Genomic DNA, 27,616 nt, shown 5'->3' with positions numbered 1-27,616 from the left:
TTACTTCAGCACATGCTCACTGCATTTGGTATTACAGGAGTGCTGCGTCAGGAGACGGCGGAAATGTTTTGGGTTCCAGTACAAGGCATAGTGTTTAGCTTTCTCGCCACGCAGCACATGTTGAGAAGAAGAGCTTGCCAGAGCGTCGCCTGGCATTAATCATTTGCCTGGGCCCTACCATTTGAGGAAGGACCTGCAGCTATATGTAAGGAAACATGCTGAGCTCCTTATTATTGAGTGATGGTATATCTAAAATTGTTGTAATCTTGGTCATTAAGTAATAAAATTTGTACCTTAACGAAAGACGGCACGGTCTCATAAAACTACTAGCATCAACTGGATTATTCCTTGGTCAGAAGTTCTTGTGCCCGATGTCTTCATTGGCGAGCACTGAAGTTTTAGAAGTTGCCTGATTGTTATTTGTGTGCCTCATATTATGCCTTAATGTTATACCTTGGTATGAATTTATATTGCAGAAGAGAAATCACTGAACAAGATAGTCTTGCAGGTTTAGAGTTTGGCAAGTTTTGATTATATTAATTATTTACACCAGCAGAAATTTTCTTAACATTTTGTGCATTTGTTATACAGATTTCAGAAAAAAATTTTATTGTGCGCCTATGAGGCTGTGAAATTTATCTGTTTTATTGTATTTACATTGTGCAAGCTAATAAACATTGTTTAATACAAGCTGTGTATGTATGTTTGGCCCTGCTGCTTCCTGTCGTATTATTGGATGCAATAGCACATTCCAGAGGGCAGAATACCACTGTGGGAAGGGTGGGAAGGATAATAGGTATCACATTCCACATTTACACGACATGAAGAGAGGCAGTCGAAACCCTGATGGAGGACGTGATTCAGTTGCTCCAGTCCTGGATGGTACTGAGGAATGTTGCTCTGTGATTGGATAGTGGGACTTCAGGAGGTGATGGGTCACTGGAGAGATAGGGGATGGGATATCTGTTTTTGGTATATTTTGAGTGGGACAGCTGGTCACTATAGATGTGATGGCCACTGGTGGCTAGGCTGTATGGAAGGGACTTCTTGGTATGGAATGGGTGGCACCTGTAGTAGTGGATAGGTTTGATATGGACACAGGTACTGATGTAGCCATCTTTGAGGTGGAGGTCAACCTCATGGAAGGTGGCTAGTTTGGTTGAGTAGGAGCAGGTGAAATGTATGGGGGAGAACGTGTTGAGGTTCTTGAGGAATCTGGATAGGGTGTCCTAAGCTTCAATCCAGATCACGTAGATGTCATCAGTGAATCTGAACTGGGTGAGGGGTTTAAGGAAGGATTCCTCTCGACAGTCCATGAATAGGTTGGCATAGGATGGTACATGTGGGTGCTCATATCCGTATCCTGGATTTGTTTGTAGGTAACACCTTCAAAGAAGAAGTCATGAAGACTAGGAAAGAGGTTCTAGGTTTGGAAACCCACTGGGCGTTGGGAATGTAGTGTTCAATAGCGGGCATTAGGGATGTTAACGTGAAGGGAGGTGGCACCAATAGTGACAAGCAGGGCGCCATTACTCCCCTTCCCTGTTCCCAGTCAAGCACTACACAGCCCTCTATTCCATCAAAATACCAACAGTCTTTTTACTTCTCTCGTTTTCCGCTACCCTCTGCCCTCTGTCTACTCTCCCGACTGCACCTAGCTGCCATACCCCCTCTCCACCTCATCCCTGTATGCTCCCACAAGCAGCACTTTACTGTGCCCCACTCCTACACTGCTATCCCCTCCACCTCCCCACCCCACCCTCCTACTTACCCTCACGACCCAGTTGCTTCTCCCATCATGTGCTGCTACTCGCAGTCTGGCCTCAGCAGCTGGAGACTGTGGCCCTGTGTGTGAGAGTTGCATTTGTGTGAGTGTGTGTTTGTGCACATTGTGCGTTTCAGATGAAGGCCTTGTTGGCTGAAAGCTACTTCCTGACAGCCTTTTTGTTGTGCCTATCTGTGGGTAGATCACATAACTAATGAGGAGGTATTGAATAGGGTTGGGGAGGAGAGAAGTTTGTGGCACAACTTGACTAGAAGAAGGGATCGGTTGGTAGGACATGTCCTGAGGCATCAAGGGATCACAAATTTAGCATTGGAGAGCAGCGTGGAGGGTAAAAATCGCAGAGGGAGACCAAGAGATGAATACACTAAGCAGATTCAGAAGGATGTAGGTTGCAGTAGGTACTGGGAGATGAAGGAGCTTGCACAGGATAGATTAACATGGAGAGCTGCATCAAACCAGTCTCAGGACTGAAGACCACAACAACAACAATCTGTGATTCAGCATGTCTGCATATATGGTGAGTAGCAACTATCCTTCTCATAATATTGTCATTTTTCATCCTGGATTTTCCATTGGCTGATTTTGCCTTATGGCTTTTCTTCCATCCAGTAACCCAGTGCTGTTTTCCATTGTTACTACACTCCTGGAAATTGAAATAAGAACACCGTGAATTCATTGTCCCAGGAAGGGGAAACTTTATTGACACATTCCTGGGGTCAGATACATCACATGATCACTCTGACAGAACCACAGCCACATAGACACAGGCAACAGAGCATGCACAATGTTGGCACTAGTACAGTGTATATCCACCTTTCGCAGAAATGCAGGCTGCTATTCTCCCATGGAGACGATCGTAGAGATGCTGGATGTAGTCCTGTGGAACGGCTTGCCATGCCATTTCCACCTTGTGCCTCAGTTGGACCAGCGTTCGTGTTGGACGTGCAGACCGCGTGAGACGACGCTTCATCCAGTCCCAAACATGCTCAATGGGGACAGATCCGGAGATCTTGCTGGCCAGGGTAGTTGACTTACACCTTCTAGAGCACGTTGGGTGGCACGGGATACATGCGGACATGCATTGTCCTGTTGGAACAGCAAGTTCCCTTGCCGGTCTAGGAATGGTAGAACGATGGGTTCGATGACGGTTTGGATGTACCGTGCACTATTCAGTGTCCCCTCGACGATCACCAGTGGTGTACGGCCAGTGTAGGAGATCGCTCCCCACACCATGATGCCGGGTGTTGGCCCTGTGTGCCTCGGTCGTATGCAGTCCTGATTGTGGCGCTCACCTGCACGGCACCAAACACGCATACGACCATCATTGGCACCAAGGCAGAAGCGACTCTCATCGCTGAAGACGACACGTCTCCATTCGTCCCTCCATTCACGCCTGTCGCGACACCACTGGAGGCGGGCTGCACGATGTTGGGGCGTGAGCGGAAGACGGCCTAACGGTGTGCGGGACCGTAGCCCAGCTTCACGGAGACGGTTGCGAATGGTCCTCGCCGATACCCCAGGAGCAACAGTGTCCCTAATTTGCTGGCAAGTGGCGGTGCGGTCCCCTACGGCACTGCGTAGGATCCTACGGTCTTGGCATGCATCCGTGCGTCGCTGCGGTCCGGTCCCAGGTCGACGGGCACGTGCACCTTCCGCCGACCACTGGCGACAACATCGATGTACTGTGGAGACCTCACGCCCCACGTGTTGAGCAATTCGGCGGTACGTCCACCCGGCCTCCCGCATGCCCACTATACGCCCTCGCTCAAAGTCCGTCAACTGCACATACGGTTCACGTCCACGCTGTCGCGGCATGCTACCAGTGTTAAAGACTGCGATGGAGCTCCGTATGCCACGGCAAACTGGCTGACACTGACGGCGGCGGTGCACAAATGCTGCGCAGCTAGCGCCATTTGACGGCCAACACCGCGGTTCCTGGTGTGTCCGCTGTGCCGTGCGTGTGATCATTGCTTGTACAGCCCTCTCGCAGTGTCCGGAGCAAGTATGGTGGGTCTGACACACCGGTGTCAATGTGTTCTTTTTTCCATTTCCAGGAGTGTATTTTCTAACGCATTATTACTCAATGTCCATCCTTTCTCTACTTTCCTGTGTTTCACTATTGCCTTACAAACTGTGCTGCACACTCTACTTATGTGCCACCTGTATCGATCGCCTCAGCTGCACACAACAGATGGCTACAAGACTCTGCTGACTGTTGGTACAGAATCACATGTCCCACATTACTCTCGCCAATATAATTAATCCTACACCTTCGAATTGATCTCTCATCATACGTCACTCTTGTGTATTTTTGCGTGTTATTTCCTGTACCTCCATGTGCTACACGAACTTGTATCTCATCCTACCAACCTCTCACCGCACCCCTCTCCTACTCCTCTATTACAGTTCACACTTACAACTACACCTAATCTAGTCACACATGCCATCCCCATTCTTCACACTTATTCACCCACAGACTTTCAATCCACACTGCAATCTTTTTATTTATTTTTTCTTTGATCTCATTGTGTTTTCACACCTATTTCATTCGGTTTTCGCCTTCTACTGTTGGACTACTTCCTCAGATTTCATCATTTCCCCATACTTAATCTGTTTCATCCTTTTCATGGTTTTTCCTGCGTCAATACAGAAAGGTTCACTTACCCGTAGCCAGAACCCAGTCCTACTTACTGTTCCTGCATTGTTGCTTGGCTCATAGAATCCCCCCTCCCGCAAATAGATTAACATCAAACCAACTCTGGCTATCACCCCTCCTTCCATAATGACGTCCCTCTGTTCAGATTCCACCAATACTTAACCCTCACTGATACAGTCCTGCGTAAAATTCTCCTGCCATGCAATCCCAAATTGTTGGATCCCGTATCACACACAGTCCTTGAACATGAATAATGTCACCTCAAAAAACTCTCTACACTGTTCATTTCGTACACCAGCCTTGGACTATCTTTATCCAACACCTCTACAACAACCTCCAAACGTCCTCCACATCCCCTCATAGCTGACAAACCCTGCCTTGCAGACCTACAACATTACCACCACCATCAAAAACTCCCTCCCACCAAAGTACAGAATCCATAACCTAAACAGACCCAAAACAGTTCATGAACCAGTCCTTCAAAAGCCTTAGCCCTGCAGAAGTGTCAGTCCACACCTTCTACCCCACTCCCAAATTCAATCATGCATGGCTGGTAAGGACCTTCTTTCCTTCTCCCACTCACTACTGTGGAAATACTTTCTCACCACCAACCCCATGAATCAGACTACACCAAAGACCAATGATGAACCCTGCCTAACTCAGTTCACTACACCATCCAAATGTGATCCACCCCACTGCCCCAAAATCACTCCCTTTTAACTTCCCAGAATTTCTTAACCTCAAACCTTGCCTTGCCATTATTCCCCAAATCCCTCAACATGCAAACTAACCCTACATCCACAGAAAGAACTGCAATCCACCACATAAAAACTAAGCCCAACTTCATAATCCTACCTTCTGATAAAGGCTCCACCACTGCTGTTTTGAAATGACAAGGATGACTTGGCAGAAGGACTCTGCCAGCTGTCAGATTCATCTAACTACAAATCCTGCCACAGTGACCCCATTCCAGAAACCTAGTAGAATCTCCGTTCTCTCCTCAAATCCTTAGGCCCATCGAGAATCTCTCCCCAGAGTCCATCTCGCTCCTCACCCCTACCACTCCCCACACTCGTACTTTCTACATGCTTCCTAAATTCCATAAACCCAACCACCCAGGATGCCCCATTGTGACCAGTTACCATGTCCCCACTGAGAGAATGCCTTTGGCCTATTACCCACGACCTACTCTCCAATGTAAAAGATACCAATAACTTCCTCCACTGACTCTCTTCTGTTCCTGTCCCTTTACATGGTGCCTATTGATGTCACCTCCTTTTACACCAACATCCATAATGCCCATGGCCTCACCATTATTGAACAATATCTTTCCCAACACCCGACTGATTCAAAATCTACAACCTCCTTCCTAGTTGCCACAACTAACTATATCCTCACCCACAGTTACTTCTCCTTTGAAGGTACCACTTATAAACAAATCCAGACTATGGATATGGGCATCCAAACAGTACTACCCTATGCCTACCTATTCTTGGGGAATCCTTCCTAAACACCCAGAATCCCATACCGCTCGCCCAGTTCTGATTTACTGATGATATCTTCATGATATGGATCAAAGGTGAGGACACCTTATCCAGATTCCTCCACACCTTTTCCCCCATATGCTTCACCTAGTCCTACTCAACCCAAGAAGCCATCTTCCTCGATGTCGACATCCACCTCAAAGGTGGCTACTTCAGTACCTCCATCCATATCAAACTTACTGCACACCAGCAATACCCCACTTCGACAGCTGCCACCCACTTCATAACGAGAAGTCCCTTCCATACAGTCTAGCCACCTAAGGCCAGCACATATGTAATGACAAGTGGTCCCTCTCAAAATATACCAAGAGTCTCCACCCTTGTACAAAAACAGGTATCCTGTGTCTTATCTCCCCAGTCACCTACCACCTCCCACAGTCTCATTGTCCAGCTACAGATGAACATTCCTTTCATGGCTCAGTACGACCCAGGGCTGGAGCAACTGAATCACATTCTCCACCACGGTTTCAACTACCTGTTGTCATGCCCTGAAATATGGAATGTTCTACCCACCATCCACCGCCACCTACTCCAGTCCAGTCACAAGCATCACTTATCCCATCACCCATCAAAAGCAGCGCTACCGATGAAACCAGTATGTGATCTACAAGCTAAGCTGCAATCACTCTCCTGTGTTCTATGTGGACATGACAAACAACAAGCTATCTGTCCGCATTAATGGTGACCGACAAACTGTGGCATTAATGGCGACCGACAAACTGTGGCCAAGAAACAGCTGGACCACTTAGTTGCTGAGAATGCCGTACAACACAACACTCTTAATTTCAATGACCACTTCACAGCTGTGCCATCTAGATCCTTCCAACCAACACTAGCTTTCCTGAATTGCGCACATAGGAACTCTCCCTGCAATATATCCTAAATTCCCGTAAACCTCCTGGCCTCAACATTTGTCAGTTTTTGGCCTTACCCATGTAGCCCCTTCCCAGCTCCCATCCCAGCACTACACAGCCTGTTATTCCACCAACACACCACAGTCTTTTTACTTATCCCTTCCTATGCCCTCTTTCTAACCTCCCAACTCCATCTTGCTGCCATACTCTCTCTCCACCTCGTTCCTGTATGCACCCACAAGCGGCATTTTATCGTCCCCCATCCCTACGCCACTATTCCTCCCTTCCCCACCCCAGCCGCCTGCTTACCCACACCACCCAGTTGCCTCTCCAATCATCCATGGCTGCTCTCAGTCTGGTCTGGCCTCAGCACCTGGAGATTGTAATCATGTCTGTGTGTGTGTGTGTGTGTGTGTGTGTGTGTGTGTGTGTGTGTGTCTTTTTCAAACCAGTGAATGATGATCGCCACTATAAAAATTTTATTTTGAAGTGTATTAGATAATCTACTGTTTGCATATATGCACTGCAATTTATTTGTGGAAATTTTTATATTTTATAAATATGCTTTACTTGGTCATGCATACCACCTGGGCACCTCTGGCTACACTATATGCGATGTTCACATGCTGATCTGTCACAGTAATATTTGTGCATGCACCAAATGGACACTGTTGAGTGTGGTTCATACTGTATTTATTTTGTAAGCATGGCCCCATTTTGAACTGCTAATGTGGAGTCGGCTGGTGTGCTGAAGGTAACATGTGATAAGTCATTGAAATTTTTCTGCCACCTTCCTGATGGTACATTGGTGGTTTTTTCTTTTCTTTTAACTAAGTCCACTTTGCATTTCATATGTTTTTATGTTGGATGGATAACATATCCAGTTACTGTTGCATCCATTTTTCATTTTATATAGCTTTATGGTGGATGGGGTACATATCCAGCTACTTTTAGGTACATTTCTGTTGCTTTTAGTTCATTTTATACATTTAGTCATACAAGATAAGATTATGCCCCTTCCTCTATTTGTTTCTAACTGATGGGTTTCTTGTTTTTATAGACAATCTGATGATGCGCCGAAAGGGTGAAACGCATCACTGATATTGAATAACTTCGGAACCAAAACTGCTTTTATTCTGAAATTTTCATTAATGTCCAATAAGAATAAACAGTGACATGAGATCAATATAGAAAAAGCTTGAAGCAAGAGACACTGGCTGGATGGAAGAGCTTATTTCAACTGTTACAGTGTGTAGTTAGACAGTACGATAAAATTGCGGAAATACTTGGGCAGAAGGGAGTCTATGAAAATCTTACTGGTAATGATAACAATACTGCAAAAGAACTTGTGGCATTTTAGAGCCATTTAAAGTTGTAACAGAAGTGCTTCAAGGCAAGAAGTATCCCAAAATTCCGTTTAAACAATGGAAACTCGAAGTTGGAATACCAACAATGTAAGATAAATCACTGCTCGCTGTAAAGATGACACATTCAGTTGCAGATAAATGAAAAGACACTTACATATTAGCTTTCAGCCAAAGCCTTCATCAGAAAAGGAAGCGTGCACACACATTCATTCACAAAGGAAAGTACACCTCAGGCATACATGACCACTATCTCCTGCAGCTCAGACCAGAATGCAACTGTTACGTATAACTGAAGCAGCAATCTGGAGGGGGTAGGGAAGGGGAAGGTATAGCATAATACTGGTGGGGTGAGAGGAGATCACTGTCTGTCAGAGCCTGTAAGGAGTAGACTGTCAACAGGTGTGGTGTCACAAGACAAGGCTGAGTGTTGGGACACTGAGCGACAGCGTGGTGGGGAGGGGTGTGGGGGGAATGAAAATGGAGAGGGCAGGGGAGGAGGAGAGACGGGCAGGTGCATTGGCAGAAGAAGGCATGCAAAGAGGATGGAAGATGAGAATAGGGAGGAGATGATAGGACAGAGGGGATGGAAACTGTTGGATAGACGGTGTAAAAGAATCAGCTATAAAGGAGAGTCCCCTTCATCCCCAAATACCAACCTGGATTGGAACAACTGAACCACATCCTTCGTCAGGGCTTTGATTACTGATTATTGTGCCATGGACGGAGGGACATACTACCCAAGATCCTTCCACCCCTCCTAAAGTGGTGTTCTGTTGTCCACCCACCTACACTACATCCTGGTTCATGACTCCTGCAGCAGACCAAGGTGCAAGACCTGCCCAATCCATCCACCCTGTACCTCCTACCCCAGTCCTGTCACAGGCTTGTCCTACCCTATCAAGAGGCCAGGCCACCTGTGAAAACAGCCATGTCACATGCCAGTTCTGCTGCAATCATTGCACAGCTTTCTATAATGGTATGACTACCAACAAAATGTCCACCAGGATGATCTAGGATGATTGGCCATTGCCACACTGCAAAAGTACCCCAACCTGGGGCACAACATGCAGCTGAACATAACACACTTCATTTCAATGGCTGCTTCACTACGCGAGCAATCTGGATCCTCCCCTACACCACAAGCTTCTCTGAACTGCACGGATGGGAGTTATCCTTGCAACACATTTTCCACTAATGAAATTATCCCAGCCTCTACCTACAGTAACCTACCGTCCACACATTCTCCACCAAACAGTTGCCAACCCCTCTGTCCTATCACCTCCTCCCTATTCTCGTCTCCCACCCTCTCGTGCTGCCCTCTGCTAATGTACCCACCTGTCTTTCCCCTTCTCGCTCCGCATCCCCTGCCCTCCCCCCCCCCCCCCCACACACACACACACACACACACGCACACACATCCACTTCCTAGCCTCCCAACGCTGTGCCAGTTGATAGTCTAGTCCCCATACACTAGGCCAGGCAATTTCCCAAGGTCTCTAATTCAGCAAGAAGAGTGTTTTGTGTTCCAGCATCAAATGTGGCCAGCAAAAGATATTTCAGTCTGCAGGAAACTTTATATCAGACAGACGAAGCAGACTTGACAATTCATTTTAATTACAACACTAACAGAGAAGTATAAGGAAGCAATTTTGTTCCTGTTAGATATCTGATTTCTTAGACAGCAAAATTTCAATATAGGAAACTCTGAATCAATAAAGCAGGTGGTGTTATAATAAACAGCAACGTGATTTTTCATCCTGATATTGACCACGATTACAAAAGCTGATACTTACTTAGTTTTCCTATGAAACTTTAAACTATTTCCAAATTTTCTTATTGTTTAAAACAAGCTATTTTCTCTTATGCATCATAATTAAGTCATTATTAGACATTATCCTGCAGCAATACATGTCTACTGCATAACTAACTTGATGTGAATGAATCATCTGGGCGGAGTATGTCAGAAGCAACACCAGCCTAGAGACACACAGAGCAGTGAACTTGCAAGACTGTGTGAGCTCCCCACAGTATCTCATTTGCCTGCTCCAAGCATTCATACTCATTTACGCCATGCCTGAGTGTGATGCACTCGAGCGAGAGTTAGTGAGCAAAATGCTGAACTTCCACTCTAGTGCTTTGTGTGCAAATTTACTTGTATTTATTTTGAGAGTATTTAACCTTAATTTTTATCAATGGTGTAATAACATTATCATCATCTTGGTCAATTATTCGCAACTCATATTTTAAACACTGTGTTTTTGCAACTGGTTTTTGGTTTCAACAGCAATAAGTGAGGTCATCGCCATCAATTGTCTTACTTAACAAAGAACACTTGATTTTTATTTCAATGAATTTGGGCTGATGATCTTGTACACCAACGGATGTCTCCCATTTGAGATTACGAAAGTTATGTTGAAGTAAATCAGTGTTTTCCACTCAGTGAGATCTCAAATTTTATGCAAATTATCAAACCTTTAACAGCTATTATGTAATTATATGATACCAAATAACCATGACACATTACTAGCTTAAAATTTCAACACTGTAGGCAAATACACATTCTGTTACCTTCCTGGATTATCACAGATGGGTTTACATAAATCAGGTATTTCATTCATCAGAAGCCAACAATAAACCACGCTATGAATTACAACTTTTAATTTCCACAACAGCAGCAGAGGAAAGCAAAGACTTTCTATGTGCCGAAAAAATCTTAATATGTGATAGCATTGATTATGCCAATATTTTGTGAGACTCTTTCACTTCAGAACTTATTAAGGATACGCAAGCTATTGGTAAGATTTGCTGTGATATTCTGAGAGGAGGTAGAGATTCTTGAGAGCAGCTCTTACATAGTGCACTAAAATTATTGTATTTCACGATTCACCAATGCAACATGGTGGATGATTCTGTGAATAGAAAGACATAGGTATCATAGAACCTTGAGAGAATAGCACTTAGGCCCGAGTCCTGCCAGTACCAGCATGAAACAAACAGCATTCTTAATGATATGAAGTGTACTAAATACAGAGATAAAAAAAATCCCCACAATCATAGCTGCACACAGAAGTCATAATGAACTGTAGTCACTTCAACTGTTAATGGCAATCATCTGTAGTCAGCAGCAAACTATGTTACATTATCTCAGAAAAACACTGCAAAGCTCCCACAACTACACCACCAATACCAGATTCTACTAGCATCTGAAGTATATTTGCCTGGAACAACCAGAAAGTTATGTTTAAACGCAGAACAGAATGTGGGAATTGAAGAGACTAGAAACCCTTTGGCCTAGCTCTCCTTTGTTTTCCATTCTGCCAACCAGTTTACAGCAAATAGTCAACACTCTACATTTTGGTCACTGTATTACATAAGCAACTGAAGAAATTGTTCAAAGAACTTGTGCAACAGAATCAATTACTGGATACTGACCTGCTACATGTGACGTGTCACTGAGTTCTTTGGCTATTAATTCGCATCAGCAATAATTGCAGCATTGGATGTGTAACTAAAGGGCATGCGAGGTCACAAGGACGGGGTTTTGAGGAGGAGTGTGACTTGCAATAGGAGAAGGATAAAGCACAGGGAACAGCAGACAAGTCAGTACACAACTCGTGACATGCCATAGTGGAAAAGTGTTGTGGACTCATGGAGGGTGTCAGTGAACCAACACTGAAAGCAGTGGGGCTCAGCACAGTGCTGTTTCGCGAGGATGAAGCAAGCCATTTAGGCCTGTGACCTGAAAGTTTGGGTGTGCAGAGTGTGAACTACTATTCCTAGATTAATAGTAACATTATCGGTTAGTATCATTCCTGGAGAATTTATCAGCTATTTTTCATAAAATTCGCACTGTTGTGCACTGAAAGACTCAGGTTGTGCGGAATCTTGTGCAGGTTTGGCTAGAAATGGGGGCACTCTTGGGGTATGCTCCTGAGTTGTGTCCTTGTGAGCAAATGTAAAACATTGTTACCAAAATTAACAGGCATTGTACACCTGGGTTAATTGTACTGAGTAAAAAGTCCGTTAAACTGTCTGTTGTGGGGCTGTAGTGGTAACCCAGTGGTTGTTATTTCTGATATTTTTCAAATTTAATGTTTGGGGCCAACATATGCCAATGAATTATTTTAGCAAATGAAGTTTTGGATATGAGCTATTGATTGATGTGCGAGTGGATAAAGCCACATAGCTGAAATATTCTCTGTTATTACTAACCTTACAGCCGTCTTTAATATGTTCTGGCAGAGCTGTCATAATTTGTTTTAAAGGCCTAGTACCTTTACTCCAGGACCCTTGTGTCCTAGCTATCCCTGCTCCAAAAGGTACCCCATTCTTTTTTTCCGTAGCAGTACAATGTGGGGAGAGGTTGGTTTCAACACATACTCTGCTTTTCTTCACTTTATTGTTTTCCTCAAAATTCTACTACTGCTTTGGAAATCCCTTTGATTTGAAATAGTATTTTTTTTCTCTTGTTGGAGCAGAGACAGATTGATATTTAACACTAAAATGTACTACATTAGCTGACAGAAAAATATTGTTACCGCCCCAATTCTTGGTTGCAGAGGGCAGAGGAAGAGGGCGCATGGTCAAGGTGGGGGATTCTAATGAAAGAAATAAGAAATTACACATTACTTACCAACACCTATTGTCCCATTGAGGCCTAAACGTGTGGTTATCCTCTTCAATGCAGCAAGCATTTCAGGACCTCTTTCAAATTTCCTTTTCTGTAGAACTGTAGCTGGATTCTTATCAACTTGTGTACGCCAACGATCACACAATTTGTAAAACTATAACAAAAAATATAATACTTTTAACTATAGAAATATTGTCTTGCTATTTTTGTTTGATGAAAAGATTTGTGACTGTACCCTCAGCACTGGATCTTTAGCAAGTGGCTCTGGAAACCACACGTGCAGACTGCCACTCCGTCCAAACAGCCCTATAGTAAAATATCGAGCACTTTCACCAGTTCGCTGAGTTGCCGTATATTGAAACTGGAACAAAAAGAGAAACACTATAAACCATGAGGAAGAAATGCAAATGGGAATACTTTTATTTGCTGGACTGTAAATTGATTTATTTAGTTTCATAATTTGCAGTAACACCAATATTTTTTGTCTTGGCATGTTTTGTTATTCACCAAAAGCTTGCTTGAACATTTGTATCTCTACTACCTCAGTTTCAGTTGTCATCAAAAGATGACGACAAAATGCGAAAGTGAGGAGAGAAGCAAACTTTATTGATTTAGTGTCCATACTGCCAACATGTCCAATGCTATTGTTAGCAGTGTCACAATTACACTAAAGAGCCAAAGAAACTGGTACACCTGCCTAATAACATGTAGGGGCACTGCGAGCATGCAGAAGTGCTGCAACATGACATAGCACGGACTTGACTAATGTCTGAAGTCGTGCTGAAGGGTACTGACACCATGAATCATCCAGGGCTGTCCATAAATCCGAAAGAGTAAGAGTGGATGGAAATCTCTTCTTAACAGCATGTTGCAAGGCATCCCAGATATTCTCAATAATGTTCATGTCCTGCTGGAATTACCCGAGTCCGTCGGAATGTACAATGGATATGAATGGATGCAGGTGATCAGACAGGATGCTTCCATACGAGTCACCTGTTAAGAGTTGTATCTAGACATATAAGGGGTCCTATATCACTCCAACTACACACACCCCACGCCATTACAGAGCCTTCACCAGCTTAAACAGTCCCTGCTGACATGGATTCATGAGGTTGTCTCTGTACCCGTACACATCCATCCACTCTATACAATTTGAAACGAGACTTGTCCAACCAGACAACATGTTTCCAGTCATCTCCAGCCCTTTATTGGCACTAGTGTGACTTAGTATGCCATTTATGCCATTTGCTTCAAGGTAAAACGTAATACTCCCACTCCAATTTAACTAGCTCCAAATTACTACTGCAGCAATGTGGGTTTAGTATGACAGCTTCCTGGGGGGCAGGACTGCATTATATTACAAGAAGAAAGAAACATTTTTGTTGTTGTTGTTGTTGTTGTTGTTGTTGTGGTCTTCAGTCCTGAGACTGGTTTGATGCAGCTCTCCAAGCTACTCTATCCTGTGCAAGCTTCTTCATCTCCCAGTACCTACTGCAACCTACATCCTTCTGAATCTGCTTAGTGTATTCATCTCTTGGTCTCCCTCTACGAATTTTGCCCTCCACGCTGCCCTCCAATGCTAAATTTGTGATCCCTCGATGCCTCAAAACATGTCCTACCAACCGATCCCTTCTTCTAGTCAAGTTGGGCCACAAACTTCTCTTCTCCCCAATCCTATTCAATACCTCCTCATTAGTTACGTGATCTACCCACCTTATCTTCAGCATTCTTCTGTAGCACCACATTTTGAAAGCTTCTATTTTCATCTTGTCCAAACTATTTATCGTCCATGTTTCACTTCCATACATGGCTACAATCCATACAAATACTTTCAGAAACGACTTCCTGACACTTAAATCTATACTCGATGTTAACAAATTTCTCTTCTTCAGAAACGCTTTCCTTGCCATTGCCAGTCTACATTTTATATCCTCTCTACTTCGACCATCATCACTTATTTTGCTCCCCAAATAGCAAAACTCCTTTACTACTTTAAGTGTCTCATTTCCTAATCTAATACCCTCAGCATCACCTGACTTAATTCGACTACATTCCATTATCCTTGTTTTGCTTTTGTTGATGTTCATCTTATATCCTCCCTTCAAGACACTATTCATTCCATTCAACTGCTCTTCCAAGTCCTTTGCTGTCTCTGACAGAATTACAATGTCATCGGCAAACCTCAAAGTTTTTATTTCTTCTCCATGGATTTTAATACCTACTCCGAATTTTCCTTTTGTTTCCTTCACTGCTTGCTCAATATACAGATTGAATAACATCGGGGAGAGGCTACAACCCTGTCTCACTCCCTTCCCAACCACTGCTTCCCTTTCATGCCCCATGACTCTTATAACTGCCATTTGGGTTCTATACAAATTGTAAATAGCCTTTCGCTCCCTATATTTTACCCCTGCCACCTTCAGAATTTGAAAGAGAGTATTCCAGTCAACATTGTCAAAAGCTTTCTCTAAGTCTACAAATGCTAGAAACGTAGGTTAGCCTTTCCTTAATCTAGCTTCTAAGATAAGCCGTAGGGTCATTATTGCCTCACATGTTCCAATATTTCTACGGAATCCAAACTGATCTTCCCCAAGGTCGGCTTCTACTAGTTTTTCCATTTGTCTGTAAAGAATTCGCGTTAGTATTTTGCAGCCGTGACTTATTAAACTGATAGTTTGGTAATTTTCACATCTGTCAGCACCTGCTTTCTTTGGGATTGGAATTATTATATTCTTCTTGAAGTCAGAGGGTATTTCGCCTGTCTCATACATCTTGCTCACCAGATGGTAGAGTTTTGTCAGGACTGGCTCTCCCGAGGCCGTCAGTAGTTCTAATGGAATGTTGTCTACTCCCGGGGCCTTGTATCGACTCAGGTCTTTCAGTGCTCTGTCAAACTCTTCCCGCAGTATCATATCTCCAATTTCATCTTCATCTACATCCTCTTCCATTTCCATAATATTGTCCTCAAGTACATCGCCCTTGTATAGACCCTCTATATACTCCTTCCACCTTTCTGCTTTCCCTTCTTTGCTTAGAACAGGGTTTCCATCTGAGCTCTTGATATTCATGCAAGTGGTTCTCTTTCCTCCAAAGGTCTCTTTAATTTTCCTGTAGGCAGTATCTACCCTTTTGTTATTATGAGCAAAAGTAGAAAATAAATTACAAAGAAGAGAACACAATTAAAGTGGCAACCACTGAGCAAGAGCACAACTTACTGTACCTTTGCCAGTGAACAGGCTATTTTTTAGTTTTAAATATATTTTTTGACCAAGAATGTATGTCAGCAGATGCACAATTATTTTCTGGAAAAATTTTTATTTCCTGGAAAAATTTTTATTTCCTGGAAAAATTTTTATTTTATGGAAAAATACACTGACGGAGAAAATTAAGAAAAGCCAGAGTCAATAATGAAGGGAAGAAGCAATGGCCAACAAGAAAGACACGAGAGAATTCTAGTCAGTAATAAAAGAAGCATCAAGCTGGTCACAGATTTTGTGGCATTAGTGAATATTGGCAGGTCGACAGACACACAAACAAACACAAACATACACACAGAATTCAAGCTTTCGCAACAAACTGTTGCCTCATCAGGAAATGTTTCCCTCTATTATAACTACAAAGATGATGTGACTTACCAAATGAAAGTGCTGGTAGGTCGACAGACACACAAACAAACACAAACATACACACAAAATTCAAGCTTTCGCAACAAACTGTTGCCTCATCAGGAAAGAGGGAAGGAGAGGGAAAGACGAAAGGATGTGGGTTTTAAGGGAGAGGGTAAGGAGTCATTCCAATCCCGGGAGCGGAAAGACTTACCTTAGGGGGAAAAAAGGACGGGTATACACTCGCACACACACACATATCCATTCATACATATACAGACACAAGCAGACATATTTAAAGACCAATTTAAATATGTCTGCTTGTGTCTGTATATGTATGAATGGATATGTGTGTGTGTGTGTGCGCGAGTGTATACCCGTCCTTTTTTCCCCCTAAGGTAAGTCTTTCCGCTCCCGGGATTGGAATGACTCCTTACCCTCTCCCTTAAAACCCACATCCTTTCGTCTTTCCCTCTCCTTCCCTCTTTCCTGATGAGGCAACAGTTTGTTGCGAAAGCTTGAATTTTGTGTGTATGTTTGTGTTTGTTTGTGTGTCTGTCGACCTGCCAGCACTTTCATTTGGTAAGTCACATCATCTTTGTTTTACATATATTTTTCCTACGTGGAATGTTTCCCTCTATTACATATATATATATATATATAGGCAGGAAAGGCATTTCAGCTAATAATGATAGCTGTCCTATTAAAGACATTGTTGCAAGTGAGTGTGGTATGCTACGGCTGACATTTCTGAAATACTGCTACACTAATTTTAATTTCAGGAAAAAAAATTTATTTCCTTGCTTTACATCAATAAATAGTGAACTCAATTATTTATTGTTAAATTCAATAAGACTTTGCAAATATGGATTTGGCTGAGCATGCTCTGGCGTCGATGGGTCACACAGACCACATAAAGCATGATCTTTGAACGCTAACTGCTCTGATGAGCCACCATGTTAATGTCCCAGTCAGCCTTTGTACCTTGTACAGTGCACACGCATATCTTTCTTTGTGCTGAAATATATGCATCTATAGACATTTGTGGGAACAGTTTGTTGCATATACAGTTATCCATATTCCCATTTCCCATAATGCTAATAAGATAATAGAACAGTTAAATAATCTGATCCTGTATATGGTTACTATTCTCAAGTAACAAAAAAATTATCAATACAAATAGTTAAGCATGGACATATCACACAAAAAACTGTTAATCTACATCTATGTGAGAACTGCAATTCACAATTAATTGCCCAGCAGAGGGTTTGTCGAACCACCTTCAAGGTATTTCTCCACCATTCCACTCTCAAACAGCGCATGGGAAAAACAAACACTTAAACTTTCCCGTGTAACACTGACTTCTCTTACTTTATTTGATGATCATTTCTCTCTATGTAGATGGGCGGCAAAAAAATATGTTTGCATTCGGAGGAGAAAGTTTGTGATTGAAATTTCATGAGAAGAGCAAGCTGCAATGCAAAATGCCTTTGTTTTAAAGACTGACACTCCAATCTTCTTATCATATCCATGGCACTCTCTCCCCTAATTCACAATAATGCAAAATGAACTTTTTAGATGTCCTCTGCCAATTCTATCTGATCCAGATCCCACACCGCACAGCAATACTCTAGAAGAGGACGGACAAGTGTAATGTATGCAGTCATTTCAGTCAGCCAGTTGCATTTCCTAACTGTTCTGCCAATAAATCACAGTCTTTTGTTCACCTTCCCCACAACATTATCTATGTGATCATTCCAAGTTAAGTTATTTGTAACTGTAATCCCGAATTATTTAGTTGAATTCATAGTCTTTTGATTTGTGTGATTTATCATGCAAGCAAAATCCAGTGGAGTCCTTTTAGTACTGGTGTGGACAACCTCTAGCTTTACATTATTTAGTGTCAAATTGTCACTTTTCACACCATACAGGTAGCTTGTCCAAATCATTTTCCAACTGGTTTTGACCATCTGGTGGCTTTACAGAAACGTAAATGACAGTATCATCAGCAAACAATCTAGAAGGCCTGCTCAGACTGTCTCCTGAATTGTTTACATACAGATCAGGAACAGCAGAGGATCTGTATCACTTCCTTGGAAAACACCAGATATTACTTCTGTTTCACTCAATAACATTCTGTCAATTACTACAATCTGTGACCTTTCTGACAGAAAACCAAAAATCCTGTCCCACAGATGAGATGATACTCTGTTGCATTTTCTAACAGTTCTGCCAATAAATCGCAGTCTTTTGTTCACTTTCCCCACAAAAACATCTATGTGATTGTTCCTTGTTAAGTTGTTTGTAACTGTAATCCCTAATTATTTAGTCGAATTCATTGCCTTTCAATTTGTGTGATTTATCATGTCAACAAAATCCAGTGGATTCCTTTTAGTGCTGATGTGATACTCTGTGGGCAAGCAATTTGATTAGAGGCTGTTTGTGAGGAATGGTGTTAAAATCCTTCTGGAAATCTAAGAATATTGAATCAATTTGACATCTCATGTCAATAGGACTCATTACTTCATGAGAATAAAGAGCTAGATGTGTTTCACAAGATTTGTATTTTCTGAATCTGTGTTTGCTATTTGTCAATAAATTGTTTCCTTCAAAATAATTCATAATGTTCGAACACAGTGTACATTCCAAAGCCTACTGCCAATTGCCATTAGTGATATGGGTATGTAATTCAGCAGTTTACTCCTATTTCCTTTCATGGGTATTGGTGATCTGTGCAACTTTCAATCCTTAGGTATGGATCTTTCAAAGCGTGGACAAGTCATACGTGATTGGTAAGTATGGAGCTAATGTATCAGCATATTCTGAAAGGAACCATACCGGTAAACAATATGGTACAGAGGTCTTGCCTTTAGTAAATGATTTAAGCTGCTTTGCTACACTGAGTTTCTTATGTTGGCAGTCGCCCTTGATTCGAATTCTAGAATATTTACATCACATACAATCAGAATCTCTCTGTATTTTCTGGCCTATTTCAAGACAGAGTTTTGTTGTGGAAACTATTAAAAGCATCTTGCACTGAAGTTAGCATTAAATTTCAAGCTATGTAAAACTTTGCCAATCTATGCTTTCATAATCAGATTGGAAGGAGTAGAGACTGTCTCTCAGGAAAGCATCAAGTGAATTTTTACATATATATTTTGCGTTTATTTTTGGTGGATTTTGATGCTATGATATTGAGTCTTGCTACAAACACTTCATGGTCACTAATCCCTGTATCCATCATGATGCTAACTATTTGTTCATGATTATTTGCTGCTTAGAGGTCAAGTATGTTCTTGTAACCATTTGCACTTCAAGTGGTCCCGTAAACTAATTATTCCATATAATTTTTTAAGAAAGCATTCAATATCATTTCAGATTACATTTTATGCCTACCACCAACTTTAGACATATACATTTTACCAAAATACTGAGGATAGATTGAAGTTGCCTCTAACTATAATTGTTTAAGTGAGATACCTATTTGAAATGAGACTCTAATTTATTCCTGATGTCAAGTATAACCTCCAGCCATATTAATTCACAGCAAATATCTACTTCAATTTCACTGCACAGTAAACTGCTTCTGATGGCAATAAACACTCTGCCACCAACAGTATTTAATCTCTCCTTTCGGAGGCGGACACGGTTAGTTTCGGTAGTTTCTAAAAGGCCCTCTAACCTCAAAAACTGGCCAGTGCCCTCCACATAGGGCCCGTTACCTATGTAGCCACTTCCTGTTAGTGGTGGTCCACTGAACTATTAAGTGGAACATAAAAACCCACCATCCTACAGAGCAAGTCAAGGAATCTGCAGCCTACATGGTTGCAGAACCGTATGAAACTCTTATTCAAACCCTCCAGTTGGCTCTGTAGCAAAGGTCTGAAGTCGGTCCTGTCGACGATGCTACAAATGGTGAGCTCTGCCATCATCTTGCAAAGCAAAACTGGTGTAGTGATACGAGAATTTCTGTGTAAATTCTAGAACCACTCAGCCTTCTACTGTCTCAAACACACAATATTCTAGATACAAGTGTCGGATGGTAAAATCCTACCTACTGCGCATCACGTTTGTGTGTGCAGGTTTAAAATTAGTCGCGGGAAGAAAGTAGGCACGACGGACGAACGGCACCGACAAGTACTTGTCAGGCAATCCAGAGATGTTTCAGAGGAGGAGTTTTCGTGCAGCTCTGTGCCTATTGTGTCACTGACTATTGTTATGTGAAAGAAGAACAGTTGAAAAAGTAATCTTGAAAACGCTTAATCCGGCCTCGGTAAAGGCAAGACCTTTTTTCTGATTCATGTGAAGTAGAGTCATGGTTATTAAACCAACTCTTTTATAAATGTAATTAAATTTGTTTCTGACGTTGGACAGAGTGAGTAACTTAGTGGAAGTCATACATGTATGTGAAAAGCAAGAATTTTATTCTGTAAGGAGTTCAAATATACCGTTGGTTAACAAAAATTAAAGTCCGTGTATCTACTTATTTCACAAGTAGGGAAAGAGGCTTAAATATTCCCATACCTAGCATCATTCTACAGAGACGAAGTCAAGAGAGTTTCCCAGCAGCCAGCTAGCCAGCAAAGAAGATTGGCAGTGAATCTCACGTAAGTCACTTCGTATAAAAGAAGTGGGAAGCTTGTACATTGACTTCTTGCTTTAAATCGCCATCAAAAATGTTAGAACATGGCGACCTGCGTGAAAGGACACAAGGAAACGGGAATTTTAAGTCAAAAACTAGAGAAGAAGTTGTTGCGTGTTGCCCTAGCAACAAAACATACCACAAAAAGGGACTTACTCTGGAACATTGGAATATTTTCAAGTATCCAATGAAGTAAAATTTGAATGAAAAATGGTGAACACATGGAAAATTCAGAGCTATAAAACAGGAAAGAAGATTTTGACGCATTTGTCTAAGAAGAAATACGCGTAGAACACTTCAACCAAGAAGATCTAGTGCGGGAAGTATACAGCTCTCACACACCTCGTGGGGATGCAGATGTGGAAACCAACCTACATCCAACACCACCGGCATCAGCTTCACTGGTGCTGACCTGCCTCTACAGCCACTCACCTACGCAACGAGACTTCTACGCCAGGTGAGCGTGAAACAAAGCTTCATTAATTTAGTGCGAAGTTGTACATACTGTTGAGTGAAGTTTTATTGTGTAATTATAGTATTTAAAGTTAGTTTTAAATGCTTACTAGGGCTAAAGCATATACAACAAATTGAGGATTGAGGACACTCAAGAAACAGCTATGGCTATGAGAGTTAGCAAAGAAACATGTGACTGGGCTGAGTTGGTAAATTTAATCAAAGCTCAGAGTGCATCTCTAAGTTTGATAAATTCTCAAATACCCAGAGTGAAGCTTTAAATGCTCAGAGTCTTAAGTTAAACTCATTAGATTTAAACCCAGAGTGATGTTTTGAATGCTCAGAGGAAAACTCTAAATGCCAAGAATGAAACTCTAAATAATCAAGCGACAAATCTAGATTTGCTAAATGCCAAAGTCGACTCGCAAAGCAAAGAAATTAGTAATCTATACGAAGGCATGGGCGCTCTTAAGATTGAGTTTGATGCCTTAAATAGTAGAGTAGAGAATTTAAAAAATGATTTAAAGAATGAATTGACTAATTCTTGACCAGGAAAGCGTTTCTCAAGAAGAGAAATTTGTTAACATCGAGTATAGATTTAAGTGTCATGTCAAGAAGTCATTTCTGAAAGTATTTGTATGGAGTGTAGCCATGTATGGAAGTGAAACATGGATGATAACTAGTTTGGACAAGAAGAGAATAGAAGCTTTCAAAATGTGATGCTACAGAAGAATGCTGAAGATAAGGTGGGTACATCACGTAACTAATGAGGAGGTATTGAATAGGATTGGGGAGAAGAGAAGTTTGTGGCCCAACTTGACTAGAAGAAGGGATCGGTTGGTAGGACATGTTTTGAGGCATCGAGGGATCACAAATTTAGCATTGGAGGGCAGCGTGGAGGGCAAAAGTCGTAGAGGGAGACCAAGAGATGAATACACTAAGCAGATTCAGAAGGATGTAGGTTGCAGTAGGTACTGGGAGATGAAGAAGCTTGCACAGGATAGAGTAGCATGGAGAGCTGCATCAAACCAGTCTCAGGACTGAAGACCACAACAACAACAACAACAATTCTTGACCATTCATGTTAATCAAATGTTTACTGACCTTAGTCAGAAACAGAACGACAATTTCCAAGATTTATCAAAAAGGTTAGAATTTAACAGTGAGGTCAGATGTAATAATGTGGAATCCAAAATTAATGAAATGTTAGGATCTTTTGAAAATGTGTGCAATGTCAAGTTTAATGCTGTAAAGCAGGTATTGAATATTTTGAAAGAGAGTGTAGATAAGAATAATGAATTAATACCCATTATTCAATCACAAATTAGAGGTGTCAGTACACGGGTAGATAATGAAGAAAGAAATTTCAAAGTGAAAATAACGAACTCTGATATCATAAATGTAAGTAGTTTGGAGGACCAATTTGAAGAAATTATAGATTGAAAGGTTACCAAGAGAATAACCTCCGGAAACATATCACCTGTTCTGTCTTCTGAACTAGTGATACCAGGAAAGGTATCTTGTGGAGAGAATTCAAGCTTATCCAGGATAAAGTAGAAAAAAGGGTAACATCACCTAATGTGGTGTTAACTAGTGAAGCTGTGATTGTTTACAATAGGGGGCTAATTTAGGGTTATCTAGACAATTTCCTAAATTTAAGCCAGAGACCCAGTTCTTAAAAATGTTTCACCAAGCATTACCAAAAAATTGGAAAGATTCTAAGAAAATTGAATTTGCAGTGGAGTACCTTCTAGGGGAAGCCTCAGAATGGGGAACAGTAAATAATGAGAATTTTTCCTCTTGGGAGGACTTTCAAGAGAAATTTAAAGAGAAATACTGGTCTGCCAGTGCCCAAGAAAAGTTAATATCAGATTCATGGCACCCAGTCGGAGTCATCTGTCCCCCACGGACGTTAACATTCTGAGTTAATGGGTGGACTGGCGACTGGCGAATTCCAAGTTGTTTTCGGTGTTTCTTCCAAAATAGTCTTCCTACACCGAATTCCTTTGAAATCTTAAACTATTCTGTCAGCTATCCTTCAAAATCAAGAACTAGTCTTATTGCTTAGAAAACTGAATATGACTATAAAAGAGAGAACAACTTAAGAAAATCACCGAAAAGAAGTGATATCTAGACAAAATAAACTGAATAGATTATTATATTTATGGAAAATAGACTAAGATGTGACTGGCCAAACAATTGTTATACTGTAGTGTATAGATTTTCTATTTTGTATAGAGTATTTTATACCTTTTATGAGATGTGATATAGATGGGAGGGTTTGTATAAAATTTTGAAAGGGGTGGGTATTGTAGATAAGAGCATGATTTACACGAACAGGTAAATCATGTCTAACATAAAACACACAGCACACCTTTCAAACAACCCTCACAAAGAGGTGTTCCTGATTCTTCATCATTTTCTCTTTCCTTAGGGTTGCTAGGATTTCCTTTGGGGACCTTGATGATGAATGTGGGACAAGACCGTTCTGTAGGAGGCGATTTAACACCAAACCACCTCCAGCGTCTCACTCAAGTACCTGAGAGGTACGGATCCTGGGGAAAGGGGGTGGGAAGGTTTCCTGTCTTTGGGGCTATCTTCTTTCTCTTCTTCGATCCTAGCATACACATCTATTTTTGCCTTTCTTACTTCTCATTTGAGGACCTGTCTATTTTTTCCCTCTTTTCATATTCATAAACTTCTATCGCTGAAGTACTTATTTCCGTGGTTTCGCTACGAACACACATTCACATATACACAAGCATACATTTAGACACATACATACAATCACAGACTAGGAAGCCTGTAACGACGTGAGAACCGCCAAGTGTCATAGGGGAAAATGTGGGTACATCTAGAAATATGCACACATATATAGGAAGCTACGATGGTTCTACATCGAATATACATATCAATTAAGAAAGAGGCATATGAAAAGAGAGAAAATGAAAGCAGGAGAGAACGTTAATCATGATGATCAATAAGAAATGTCAGTATAATAAACACTCTAATGAACTGAAGGATAGTGGGACATGAATAGTATATATTGACATAGTATCTATTGAAAGTATAGAAGCTGATAAGCAGAGGAGGACTCTGGGGAGTAAATGATGTATTAAAGAATGAATGTGAAGCTTAAGATAGATTCATATCCTTACCAGAAAATACTTAATTATGTTGCGTACCCAGCTTTCACTGGGTATAAAGGGCAGGTGTACCTATGTGGAGATAGGACGACCTGTGGCCTAAAAATAGGGATGTTTTATAAGGGGTGTACCTACCAGAATGGAAAGAGGAAGTGCTCTCACAAGGTCAGCCCACAAGCAAGGAATAGGTGCTGATCATAGGAGAAGGGGACAGTATCGTGACAAAAGTCACAAATTTTATAGGAATTATTCTGGAAAGTATAAATTCTATGAACGACTAGCATTATTATGTTTTGTAGGAATAAATGAGTGTCAAAAAAAACACTTTTATTTTGCCCAGAGTTCCTCCAAGCTACAACTAATGAAAATAGTACATATTAGGACAGTACTAAAAAATAAGAATAGAAAATAGATTACTCATGTGTCAAAACAACTGAAGTTTTCGATTGAAAAAGAAAATAAGGAAAAGAGAAAAGTCCTCACAATTCCTAAATATTAGAAAAGCTGACTAAAACCACGAGTAAATGCTCATATCTTAATGTCAAAGTAAAATAAGAATGAATAGTGAAACAGAAAGTGGTTATTGATAGAAAAGAAATGTATACTGTTGAAATATAAAATGTTATTATGTGTGATATTAGTTGCATAATGATTATGAATAAAATATACATGTTCGATCTGGAGGTGTGTGGGTGTGGGGGGGGGGGGGGGGCATATGTAGTGATTCGAGAATTTCTGTGTAAATTATAGAACCACTCAGCCTTCTACCGTCTCGAACAACGGTATTCTAGATATGAGAGTGGGATAGTAAAATCCTACCTACATGTTTGTGAGTGTAGGTTTAAAATCAGTCGTGGGAAGAAAGTAGACGCGGTGGTCGAACGGCACTGACAAGTACTTGTTGGGCAACCCATAAATGTTTTAGAGGAAGAACCATGGAGTTTTTATGCAGCTCTGTGCCTATTGTATAATTGACTATTGTTATAACCTTTAATCACCAATAATTGTGTGGATATTCAAACACACTCACTTAGAAACAATAGCTGGTTACGTGATAACAACTCAGTATCTCTTATTTGACTGCCGTGCCGTGACATGCGGCCGGCGCCGTTAGTAGCTAGGTGGCGCTCCCGCGCTCAACCGAGTTGCGGAGCGCCTCTATCGCCGTTTGCGCGTACTGTCGTGGCGGCACTGTTAAATGTCGTGGCACTGTCACAACACTTTTCCCCAATTGAAAAAAAAAAAAAAAAAAAAAAAACATTCACTTCCTTGGAGACATGGACAGTGCGGAGACATCCATGGCCTCTTGTGAGGCCCCGAGAAGATCCCGCAGAGAGACACAAGAGTATGGTCGAAAATGTCCAGGATGGAAGCTCGTGCGTGGAACGTGCCTCCTGGATGAGATGATGGGTGAAAACTCTGGAGCAGCATCCATAGGTGTCGTGGACCTGGGGGTGTGCTCCAGCGAGATGGGTCCCGGAGAAGGCGGCATCGCGACTGGGGCCGGTTCCTGCGTACGCGGAACCGGTAGCGATGTCGGCTGCATCAACACGGACGGTAGATCGGCAGCAGCGACAGGACTGGTTTCTCGGGCTGGTGGAGGCGAAGGGAGGGGCGGTGGCACTGTCGTGGCCACCACTCGTGGTCGCATCTGGTCGTAATGGCGAACAACCATGCCGTCGTCCGTACGTATTTCACAAAGCCGGCGGCCGCGGAGAGCCTTGACCACCCCTGGAATCCATTTAGGGCGAGATCCATACCCTCGTGCCCACACGTCGGCACCCACCGAGTATTTTCCCGCACTAGGGGACACAGCACAAGGCCTGACAGGGTGAAGCAGGTGCAGTAGAGTGTGTGGTTGGCGGCCATGCAAGAGTTCAGCAGGGCTGCGATCACCCAGAGGCGTGAAGCGATAAGAACTCAAAAATTACAGCAGAGCGTCATCTGTGGAAAAATCACTAAGGAATTTTTTCATCTACCTTTTGAAAGTGCGGACAAGGCACTCGACCTCCCCATTCGATTGCGAATGGAAGGGCGGTGCTGTAACATGATGAATCCCGCGTCCAGTACAAAAATCACGGAAGGCCTGCGAAGAGAACTGAGAGCCATTGTCCGTGACGATCGTGGATGGAAGACCTTCTAGCGCAAAGATTTTGGACAAAGCCAGCGTCGTCGCCGCAGTGGTGGGCGATGGACATCGAACAACAAACAGAAACTTCGAGAAGGCGTCAATCAACAGTAGCCAATAAGTACCGAGGAAGGGGCCAGCAAAGTCACCGTGCACCCGTTCCCATGGCTGCACCGGATCAGGCCACGGAGAGGGCACTGTACAAGGTGCAGCCAGTTGTTGAGCACACTGACCACACGCAGCAACCATGTGGGCAATGTCCGAATCAATACCGGGCCAATAAACGTGCCTGCGGGCCAGGGACTTAGTCCGAGAAATACCGCAATGGCCTTCATGCAACAGTTTGAGAACATCTTTGCGAAGAGAGGCTGGCACCACGGCCCATGGAGATGCGCCATCTGTGGCCAGAAGAACAACACCATCACGAACAGACAGACAGACAGACAGACGAAGGCGCAAGGCATGGTAGTTGCGAAGGGGATCCGATGCCCGGCCCTTGGTCCTGTCCGGCCAACCCCGTTGAACAAAACCGATCATCTGATGCAGGACCGAGTCCCGCGCAGTAGCCGACATGACCTGCGAACCTGTAAGTGGAAAACCCTCGACCGCATGACATTCTTCCTCATCAATGTGGAAACAGAGTAGTTCATCACGATCGAAAACCGGGTCGGGGCCCATCGGCAATCGCGACAATGCGTCAGCGTTGGTGTGCTGGGCCGTGGGGTGATAGTGAATCTCATAGTGAAAACGAGACAAGTATAAGGTCCAACGTTGCAGGTGATGAGCTGCCTTATCCGGAAGCGAC

At 42.4% G+C, this 27,616-nt stretch overlaps 1 protein-coding gene across 2 annotated transcripts in view; it reads right to left on the bottom strand.

Annotated features, from left to right (window-relative positions):
- LOC126259274 (multiple inositol polyphosphate phosphatase 1) overlaps window positions 1-27,616 on the bottom strand; it is a 238,877-nt gene that overhangs the window by 90,002 nt on the left and 121,259 nt on the right. For both annotated transcript variants that reach the window (XM_049955923.1, XM_049955915.1), the window contains exons 5-6: window positions 13,073-13,198; window positions 12,841-12,991 (exon numbers count right to left, since the gene is read on the bottom strand). In XM_049955923.1, the coding sequence (XP_049811880.1) occupies window positions 12,841-12,991; window positions 13,073-13,198 (277 nt within the window). The remainder of the gene's footprint in view (window positions 1-12,840; window positions 12,992-13,072; window positions 13,199-27,616) is intronic.

Source organism: Schistocerca nitens, chromosome 1 (genome assembly GCF_023898315.1).
Source record: "Schistocerca nitens isolate TAMUIC-IGC-003100 chromosome 1, iqSchNite1.1, whole genome shotgun sequence".
NCBI classification, from domain to species: domain Eukaryota; kingdom Metazoa; phylum Arthropoda; class Insecta; order Orthoptera; family Acrididae; genus Schistocerca; species Schistocerca nitens.
Note: the sequence above shows the minus strand (reverse complement) of the source record. Positions and strands in the feature narration are given on the sequence as shown.